The 11,695-nt window shown below is 36.1% G+C and overlaps 1 protein-coding gene across 1 annotated transcript; it reads left to right on the top strand.

Moving 5' to 3' along the window:
• Positions 1-1,562: 1,562 nt before the first annotated feature.
• Positions 1,563-3,400, top strand: LOTGIDRAFT_152462 (hypothetical protein; the record flags this gene model as incomplete). Its single annotated transcript, XM_009045902.1, has 3 exons — positions 1,563-1,826; positions 2,280-2,400; positions 2,748-3,400. The coding sequence occupies 3 exons, from the start codon at positions 1,563-1,565 to the stop codon at positions 3,398-3,400; spliced, it is 1,038 nt and encodes a 345-aa protein (XP_009044150.1).
• Positions 3,401-11,695: the final 8,295 nt, after the last annotated feature.

Genomic DNA, 11,695 nt, shown 5'->3' with positions numbered 1-11,695 from the left:
GGATAACTATTGAAATTTACATGTTCCTTTTCATTCAAAAGTAGGTATGTCTCTACTACACTTAGAGAAAAATTGCCCACGCAAGTACGGTGATTTCAACGACAACAGATCGTCGAGCACCAGTTTTGTATATCTTTTCCCCCAGATCGTGATCCATTTTTTTTTATAGAATTTTATGGTAATGAATCCACTAAGATTTGATTTCCTTTGTTCGACAACTCGATTTGATACAGAAATATGTTACTTATTGCATCCTTGGAAAAATGTGTTTGCTCTTATATACGTTGTTTATTTTAGCTTTTACCCTATTGATGTTTCATCAATGGTTGCTATGGAAATACAAGCTAATTTTTTGGATTTGGACATTTCCAATGCACAAGGCATTTAAAATTTCCTCCCCTATGCCTTAAAGCATCTGATTGTCAACATTTCTTTTCTTTTCCACGGCTTTCATATAGACGCTGTGATTGTATTTTGTATTTATTTATAACTGGATTGCGATCAGAATTCGTGCCTGACAGTTTGCCTTAAAATCAGTTTAACAAGACAAAAGCTTTCATATCGGGCTGGTATTGATTTATGACGAATATGATACAGAAATATTTTAACAAATAATATTGTTTTTCAAAACCAGAACGTTGTTTAATCTGTAGTATTGACGAGATGAGATTTTAAAACAACTGATCTTGTCAAGCATGTGTTCCTTTTGAAATTTTACATGAGAAAATCTGCAGACAAATGGACTGTTGCAGTTGGTTTTAAACAGGTACATTTGTATTTGACAAGTAGAGATCGTACGATATCTGGTCTGTTGCAGTTTGTATTTGTCAAAATCGTCAGACTATTTATTTTGCAAGTACAGATCGTCAGATATCTGACCTTTTTCTGTATTTGACAACTACAGATCGCTAGATATCTGAGCTTCTGTGGTCTTTAGATGTATTTGAACAGATCGTGGGATATCTGGACATTTGCAGTCTGTACACGTATTTGACAGACCGTCAGATATCTGAACTTTTTCTGTCTTTTGCGCATTATCTGAGCAGTTCGACATGTAAATATCAAGGTTTTAGAAAAAGAGATTTTCAACAAACCGGACTGAATCACTACTGAAGTTAGAAAATTTAGAGCGCGAACTAGTGTCGGATGTTTTTGACTACAGGTGTAAATTGAAATATAATTCCGGTGGTAAATTCGAATTCAACTGACTAATTTTGTTGTATGATTAGCGAACTTTTCTCAGTATAATTTCATTGTGATGATATATTCAATGTTGATAGAAATATCACTTTGGCATTCTTGACAACCGTTCACAGATCTTGGAGTATATCGGAAGCCACTCTAATGCACGTTTTGAATGGTCACTTTCGATAGAAAATCTATTATTATTCGTCATGTATTGACACCAGACTGTGAAATCGTACAGGTATAACCACATAAAAGACAGAGACCTGTAAGTGAGGTGATCTAACTATAGTTGACAGTTCTAGCTTTCCATGTTTTTGTTCTCTATAACTATGTATAGCTATTTTGTAATAATTTCATCAGTGATTGGAACCGTGATGTTGTCTGGTGTTAGTGTTGATGTTCAGATCAAATACAAGATTTGTGATAATAAAATAATAAAAATATGGAAACGGGAAAAGGAAAAAGAAGCCAAGTCTTTGAAAATGTGTGGAATTCTGTGCTCCAGACTTCCATGGTGCCGAGCTATCACTGCATGTCCAGCTGGTACGGGAGGCTATAATTGTCAGTTTCATTATGGAGTATATTTTGCAGCTTGTCAATCATTTCGTTCGGATCTGAATTGTAAAATAATGATTGAGGTAAGTGAATATCTTTTGTAATAAAGCATCTATTGAGGTATCTTGGGAGTGAAGCAGAAAACGACTTCCATTACACTGTGGTTAACATAGCTGTTAAAAATATATACCTCGAAAAGGGAAAATGAAGTATAGTGAAATTCCAGAAGCGAAACAGAGTTGACAAATACAGTCCCAGTGTGACATAGTTGTTTTATATTTAATATAACCCCCCCCCCCCCCCCCCCCCCCCCCCCCCCCAACCCCCCAGCCACATTCACATTTCTTATTATTGAATTTTTTTAATACCTGGTGGTGTGAAACCATCTCAACAATTTCTCTGGCCCCTACTCCCTCCCGTCACTGCTGCCAAACTGAATTCATCTTCATCCCCAAATTCATAATATATCTAATATATCTCTGAAATCGATCATTATTCCTCAATGTCTAAATCAAAACCACCAGTCTCTATTTCAGACAACCAAAAATACGGAACCGATTTCAGCAGAAGGTTGTGCAAATGGTGGAATCTGGAATGGAACCAACTGTCGGTGTCTCGATGGTTTTGCTTCTCCGAAATGCGAACGTTACATTAAAGGTATCGTTATTTTTTCTAGACACAAACATAATATAAGAAAGAAATGTAGATTATTCGGTTAGACCACTGGTTTCTTGAATGTTATTTGCTAGTTTACATTGAGAAAATGATGGTCGTATCTCGGTTGGATCTCGCCTGGAGTGGGAGAGTCCCCAGTCCTAACATGTCTCCTGTTTAACATCAAATTATGTACTATCAAGTAGGTCTATCAATCGGTTCTAAGAAAATTGCCAAACCACATTTTGACAAGTAGTTCGACACGGTAATGGCGCATGTCTCAATATGCCAAGTAATAGGCCGATCCCTAGAACCTAATCAATTGAATTCAATGTGTTTTTGTATTACAGACTGTGAAGAAGGAGCTGATTTGGGATACAAAAACAAACCAGGACAATGGGATTATGTGACGACGCTCACGTGGTCGACAGGTGCCCCATATCCTTTTGAAACATTTTGTAACTATAATGACGGGAAGACCATCATGTTCTATAGAGGTTTTGGTGTTCCCATAAACTGGAATCGAACATGGCAGGAGTATAAGTATGTTTTAACTGAAACCAACGAGGCGTATTGGATGGGCTTGGAGAATATTCATTACTTGACGAATTCAGGTACACATCAATTACAGATTTACTTTACTCGATTTGCTGATTCAAATTTATTTGGACAATTCTTTTACAAAAATTTTAAGGTGGGCGCCGAAAGCACTGATTATCAGTTGAGCTATTCTTCACTTGAAGTAGTGAAAGAACCTTATGGACTGCAAGATGGAGAGCCAGATTCTAATACATTGGGACCAATCAACGGTTCGCGGCCATTTTGCACCTGGGAAAAACCCGGATGCAGTTCAGCGTTACAAAATGGCGGATGGTGGCACGACGCGTTTGCTACACAATATAGCTTAACGAAGCCAATGGAACCCGTCACTGTGCATTACCATGGTGAAGATGTTCAGGTTAATTCGATCTCATTTCAAGTCTATGACAACTCAAGATCCTAGATATTCGGCTGCACCAACGGAAATCCGGGCGAACTTCGTCTCAATTCATTTCCATTAAGTTACCTAGAACCACTTGTACGAAGTGTTATTACCTATGATATGACAATTTTTATTGGAATGACATCGATTGATAAACAAATTCCTAAAATTATTGGTAACATTACAATATATACTCTTTTTGAGTAACATTATTGATTACAATTATTGTAAACGTTCTACTACGCCAACCTTGGTATGTTTCATATCCGTATCTCTCTATTATTAATAAAATATAGACAATGTGGAGAAAATAGTGCCAACGTATATAAAAATAAGAGAAGGCTCCCAATGGCATAACAGGTACAAATGTAAACAAAGCTGTTTATCCGTTCGTGAAAGACTTCTGCTTTCCTTTTTTGGTGTTTTTGACGAAGGACTGCTTACTTATGACTCCGGTGTAAATTTTTATAAAAAAAGAATATAATATACAAAGAATTATGCTTGTAGACTATTTTCCAAAACAACATAAAAGCAGAAGTCTTTCACAAACAGATAAACGGTTTTGTTTTCATTTGTGCCTGTTATGCCATTGGAAGCCTTTTTTTTATATACGTTGGCACTATTTTCTTCACATTGCCCATATTTTATTAATTTTGACAGAACTTCTGTAGTCTGAAGCATATATGGATATCTGCAGTTGTCTCCCTTTATTCTATTATCATGTATTACTTACTATATGTATGCGAACTTCTGATCGTAAACAAACTAAAACTTTTTAATTTGAAACAACTTATATTGAGCAAAGTATCACAATGTCGCTTTTGAGAAAACTGGCCATAAATAAATGCGAATGAAACTGTAGAAACTTTGCTATTAGTTTGAAAACTTAACTAATTGAACAGTCTATAAAATCGATTTAAATAGTTGAATTAAACAACCACATGACTGTAGCCTATATTTGATTTGATTATGATGAAAAAAATTCCTGATTTCCTGCTAGTATGATGATACTGTGTTACTGTTGGTTAAACGGAGACTCGGATGTCATTTGGTGCCAATGTTCTACGGCAGTGCTTCTCAGCCCCAGTGAGATCATTCCTCCGCGAAAGAGTTCTTTTAAATCTGTTCCTTCCCTAAATAAATCAGTCACTTTGAAAACTATTTCACTCAAAAAAATGTATTCAACAATTAACCATGAATGGAAATAAAACCATACTCCAGATATCAAAATGGTTCAATGTGGTCCGTAATGCCTCCTATTTCCTTCCCAGCCGACGATTCCTCCCATGCCCCCATCCGGCAATAATTTCTCTGTTATAGAGGAATTTCTCTAGTATACGACTACAGTGTTGACGAGTTCATAAAGAACATACCACTTGAATTTTATTAATTATTACATTTGTTAAAATTGACTCAAAGTATTTGATATTGTAACGATTACCTTTATTTTATAATCCATTTCATAGTCATCCTGTTTATAGTCTGAAACACCCCGACTGTGATCTGGCTCGTTATAGTTTGTATCTATCAGATGTCGGTAAGCTAGAGTCATACAATCAAATTGGATAGACTGCTTAATCGTGTATATATTAACAAAGTACCTTCTTGGTTTAAAACTTCCACACCTACCAGCAAGGCCATATACAGAAAATGTCTGGAGGAGGATGAAGGAGATGGAGGGGGGTGGCGAAGCCAGAAGAGGAACAACCCCTTGAGGTCAGGGATCGGGGCTGCCCAGGGTCCCCCTGAAATCAACGGGTTTCAGATGCCTGAAATGAAGTTTGAGCATTTTGAGAGATTAATTTTCACTCAAAAAAGACACAATAGCCCCCCTCCCCCTATATACGCTACTGCCTACTGGGCAAAGCTTAAGTTCATGCGAAGCCGGCATCAATTTAGAATTGCAATTGCATCAAAGCTGTTTCTTTGCCACTTAAAACAATACATACACCACTTTTCAGCTGGAATAATACTGCATTTTAAATATTAGAACTTAAGAAATAACATAGGTTTTAAAATGCCTGTTGCTGTGAGATCTCCCGGACAATTATGTGGTTCCTTCCCTGCACTTCCATTTAATGATATATAGAAACGCGACTGCATTCGAATATAAGTCAGTCAGTTTCGGACTATATATATGACAAGACTATCATTATCAACAAGTACAGGAGTGACATCACAATATAATAATTGACCCTTGAACAAACAAACCACGACATTCACAATTTATTCAACAGATGATTTTCAAATAAACTGACAATTGATTCACTGTGACATCTCTTTTCACTTTATTCTGTCCCTTTGTTTCGTATCGTATTATATCATTGTAAATAATTGCTCTCCAGAGAATACTTCGTTTTTTATATCAATCAATTGATCAATGTTGTACGTATCTATGCCTTTGTGATACCGGACGATACGTGTCTGACGATTGGTGTATGATATGAGTCAATCTACCTGTTTGTCCACTATCCATTAATAAGAAATAAGAGTTTTGAACCAGTTTGATATTGTGATTGTACCAAAGGGAGATAAAAGTAAAACTGGAACCTTTGAGCAAGCAGGTCGATATTCTCACCATAGTTGTTTTATTGGTCAACGAATTATTCCCCATTCCTCATTATATACAGATATTTTAATAGATTTTTACTTCTATGCAAATCCGTAATTTGTCTACATAAAGTTCAGGTAGATCTAGAGTCAGATTAAGATAGGGACATTGACGAACGATCTTTTATACCCTTGTGGAATGTGCAGGAAAACATAAGTATAACACATATAAGGTACCTTTCTAGTGTTCATTTTCATCAAAGTAAACTTAAGCAGCTCATGTAGTCAGAAGGCCTGCAGGAAAAAAAGTAATGCAGCGATGTTAATGAATCATAGAGTGATTAGTAAAAACAATTAAAGGTGAATGGAGATATTAGTCATATTGTCTATTTAAGACTAGCGACTGTTTCAGCTATCTTATCTAGATGTCATCACAGATGTACTGTTTGATGATTCACAATGTACCCGGAAGGCGACTCAGAATCACATGCTTGTTTGAAAACGGTCTACCTTGAAAGTCATTCTTGCGCTCTGCAAGATGTTCAGCTTAACGGCAATTGCCGTATTACTTGCTTACTAACCTGGCCGTACGGGGTTCGACATCGGAATTCATTTCAGGGCTCGTGAAGTAGAGAAATGAGGCATTAACGCTTTTATTTTCGACATTTATTTCGACCCATTGCACCCTGGAGATTCGTGCTGCCTTTCCTGCAAAAGACGAGTTAGTTCCATTAGATTTTCAACCCGATGTTTCCCTGTTTTATGTAACTGACCAGAAAAGCGTCTGGACGTGTGGATAAAGAATCAATCGAGATCCCGTGTAAATCGAAAAAGGATAGGCTGGCTAAAATGTTTTTTAAAACAAGTCACTGCTTTTCATCATTGATTACCTGCCTTTCCCAATTAAAGAAAACAAAAAACGTGGTTTATTTCATCTTAAGTCTGTATGTATTGAGAATCCCCGCTGCTCAAATCTCATGTTCTATTTCTTTAAGTGTCAAGCAGAATTCCATGAGTCACAGGAGCTTGCATGAACAAAATGATGATAAACAGCGAAAAATATATTTTGATGAAAACACGTTTTGTGTGATTCATTCATTGACTGTGTGGTTTGATTAAAGAAGGTAATACAGATAGTTCAATTACTGACAAAATTATAGCGAACCTACCAAATTATGTTCGGTGAACATCGATGCTTTCGACCATCTTTAAAAATGGCAGAATTGATGTCAATGGAAAGTGGCAGTGCAGTGCCTTCTTTGACTTCTTTCTTTATTCGTAGAAGTATGATTGTCATTGCTTGAGGGGTTTTCTTTTTGTCTTGTGGATACAGACGTGCTCCAAGCTGCGCGACTTTCACTTTTGATCCATAGGAGGCCTTGGCAGACAGACCATCAGACCCGGATGAAGACGTGAACAACGTGAGCGATCCCATCAAAACGTATCGGACCGGTAGCAACATACATGCATCCCTGGTAGATCGCGGCCCGAACCTTACTGCACCTTGGAAGGGCCGCTTCCCAACGGCCTGTATCGGATACCGTGATAAACCGTGAGGAAACTCGGACACAACCTAACAAAACTTGGATATTGAGACAAAAACGGTCAAAATCCCAATGGGCAGTACTTTTTGGGCAAACGGGGCTGTCGTGGCCGCCGGGAACATAGTGTTAACCTATGAGTTACGGTATGTGTTTTAATGTCTACCTTGAAGCTTCAGTCGACCCATCTTCACAATGTCAAGGTATATTACGAACTCATGAGTTCCTAATACCTTGACTTGACATTGTGATGATGGTGATGATGCAGTCGACATTTTTTATACAACTAGCTGATCTCTCTTTCACCAGACCACATAGCATTGTTTCGATAATTATTTTGAATTGGATCATAGAGAAATCTTTTATCTCAAGCAAGCATCTGTGCGAAAAAGCAACTGAATATATCAATTTATTATAAAATACTGACTCATTTATGATTGAAATACTTCTTTATGTGAAAAGCTCATTAACTTTCAATGTATTGTCAATATGTTGTTTTGGATTTCGGATTTTGTTTTGCGGATTCGGATCGTTAGAACCCTATTTTTTTTTAAATACTTGTATGCAATGTTTTATGATTAACTACTTCCGAGATCTAAATCCATAGAGAGCTTACTATAAATAAGACAATTTATTTGAACGAAGATTAAGGTAGCTCTACACATACAATATATGATTGTTAATATGTTATTGTTGTAATGTCTCCCTTAAGATACTACTAAGGAGATAAAATGTTGATGTTATTTAGTTATTTAAGTACTTTATATGCTACTGCGCATCAGGAACAATTTGCTATACATTTATTTAGATATAATACAATGCGCATAACATAGAACAGAAAAAACGTACGCGCGCACACACATCCCTACATAATAGTTGACGTTATTTTATAACAATGTAAATTGTTGAAACGTTCTGTACAATGAATGGTAGCACTCGGTTAAATTTGTTCACATATTATTCATTTTTTATACACCCGTCACACCGGACTGCGACGATTTGCGATTTTCAGTTACACCTTTCCGGTATTAGTCATAATAGACAAATCCCTTTAGAAAGTAGAATATAATGAAGGAATGAATGCCAGCCATGTAAAATGATGAAGTTGACTATAGTATGAATCATTGATTGATTATTATAGAAGTTAATTAAAGGTGTGCTTGGACAATAAATTACTGGATTGGTATTTTAAACTATAGATATTACTCATCATGCAGGATAACCAATCTAAAACTTTCTGTCTGTAATATCTCGACTGAAATGTCCATTAATGAGGATTTCTATAAGAGTATCAGTAGATATAAGGCTATGTTTATATAAATTCCTCTTCGATGTCGGTTAATAAACTTTTATCTGTAATATTTCGGCTGAAAAGTCCAGTAACAAGGATTTCTAGCGTTTACCCAGAAGAGTATCAATAGATATAAGGCTACGTAGATATAAATTCTTTATCATGCAGAGAACCAATCTAAAACTTTCTGTCTGTAATATCTCGACTGACAAGTCCGGTAACAAGGATTTCTAGCGTTTACCCAGAAGAGTATCAATAGATATAAGGCTACGTAGATATAAATTCCTCTTCGATGCCGGATAATCTAAAACTTTCTGTCTGTAATATCTCGACTGAAAAGTCCAGTAACAAGGATATCTAGCGTTTACCCAGAAGAGTATCAGTAGATATAAGGCTACGTAGATATAAATTCTTTATCATGCAGAGAACCAATCTAAAACTTTCTGTCTGTAATATCTCGACTGAAAAGTCCAGTACTGGGGAATTCTAGCGTTTTGCAAATAAAGTACCAGTTTTATATAAATCACTCTTCGATGTTGGTAAACAGTCTGGAACTTGTTGCCTGAAACAACTTGAATAAAATGTCCAGTTATGAAGACTTCTAGTATATTTGAGCGATAACTGAATGTATAAGAGTGTAATATTGCTAATCGTTGTAAGAGATCTACATTAGTCCAGAGGACACTAGTATACTTCTTGGATTAATGTAGATCTTCAGTTATTGAATGTAAGTAAATTATAGTTGATATAGACGAGTATTTCTTATCCTGCATCCTGCATCCTGCAACCTGCAAGTAGAGCCCAGCAACAACAAGAATTTGTCTATAGTTAAACTCGTCTACAACAGTACGGAAATATTTGAGATTTATGCTACCCTTTTATGATTTACTTCTTTTGTTCAGCCTATTAGTTACTAAACAATCTGCACACTATATCTAGTCTAAATCTTCTATCTTAACAGCTCAGTCTTGTTTCAGGGATTCTCAGTACACAAGCCATGGCGTGGCAATGTCCGGATTCAATATCTCAATAAGCAGAGAAAAATAATTTAGGACACAATTTCGATATTTATTTCAATTTTCAACTCTTATCGGTCTATAAACAGTCTACTGTACTCTATGTATTCTGGAAGATTGTAATAAAACAGAAGCAGAGACAGGAAAGATTAAATCATACAACTGACTGGAGATGGAATCAACGACAACAGAAAAAAGATTTTAATTCCTGAAAGAGTCGCAGAGGTTAAGGAAGATAGATGAGTTTTGATTTTATTTAATAAAGTTTCTGATAGACAAACTTTAACAATCTGAACTGTTTTTCTATCACGATGCAGGTAAACAACTCGTGAAAACGGACAAAAACTTACATCCTTCATGGTGTGGGCACACAAACTTAATCGGCATTTTTTGCCGCCGACTAGTCTTGTCATGAATTTCACCGACCAGTTTCGGGCACACAATGAGACTAAAAAATCTCCAGTTGGTCGTTTTCAACTATGTCGATATTCACGTACAGATCATGCAATTGAAAGGAAAATGAATCTGATAGGATGATGACGCTCAGACGATAAAACAATCGGCGATAAATATCAAACTTGTTTGATATTATACACCCTTTCGGCAACATCCTGCCGGCAACGCAATAATCTTTTCGTGAAAGCGCGGGCACACACGAGATTTTACACACGATTTACCGAGACTGCTCGTGTGCACGGACACGTAAGCTGGTTTGATGAAAGACAATCTTTAACAATATGAATTGCTCCAATATCATTTATATAAAACTGTAGAAACCTTACAAACTCTAACTAGATTTGATGATAGAGTTTTACAGTTGTATTACTTTTAGTCAAATACAGACCCATGGCAAACCAGAACTATTCTAGATTAGAAAGGTGTCTAAAGAATATAGAAACTATGATATCTAAATATTACCTAAAGTAGAAAATATTGTAATAACTAGATTTATTCCTCAAATTTAATGATTTCGCTGTGATGAAAGAAAATATGTAATCCATCATATTTCTTAATATAAATATTGCGCAATTATTAAACTCCTTTGACAGAACTATAATAAAAATCCATCCAGAATTGTGACTTATATAGTGTTTGCGAGCTCAACATTTGACAGTTCGTTGCGAACAAGAGCAATAACTCTTTGTTCTCTTTGTTTTCGATAAGGTTCATCCTTAATAATTATAAATTTAGTCTAAAATAATAAGATTTAATAGTAACTTTATTTTGAAACTCTTTCAGATAGTCCAGTGTAATAGTACACTGAAGTCAGACTAGTGGTATATCAGAATTAAATGAAATGAATAATTAAAATAAACGACAGAAGGAAGTTGGAAAGTAAAGTTGGAATTTAATAAAACAAATCACATCAATCTCTTCTAGATCCCTTCACTTCATTTCTCTTCCAATTCACTTACTGTCTTATCATAAGCCCACTTCTTTTTTGGTTTGTAGACTAAGGAAACGAAATTAAGATTTACGTTCTACTTCCCTGTCCCTGATTGAGCAAATGAAGATGAATAAAACCACCAGGTTACAATAGGGAATCAAAATGGAGACAGTATCCAAACTCTCACTGGTTTTCGACAGTCGAAATGTCAAACAGTCTGTAGGAAAGAGGGCACCTACTTTAACGTTATTAATCCCAATCAAAGCAGAAGACATGGATTGTCTCTCTGGAGAAATTCGGACAACCGACCCATTTCATTACTGCATCTTAAAACCTTACCCCATCGCCCCTCCGGATACCCCCCCCCCCCTCCCCCACAGAACAATAAAGTCTGATAACGGGCCTGCAAAGTGAGTGGGATAACATTGAAACTCTCAGCTCTCAGATTGTACAGAGCTTTCACAATAAACCGTTTGAATTAAATCATATCCTTACATAGGTTACCATGTTGCCTTGATATAGGCCCCTACT

The sequence above is a fragment of the Lottia gigantea genome (genome assembly GCF_000327385.1).
Source record: "Lottia gigantea unplaced genomic scaffold LOTGIsca_1, whole genome shotgun sequence".
Taxonomy (NCBI): domain Eukaryota; kingdom Metazoa; phylum Mollusca; class Gastropoda; family Lottiidae; genus Lottia; species Lottia gigantea.
This window is presented reverse-complemented; position numbering and strand designations above follow the sequence as displayed.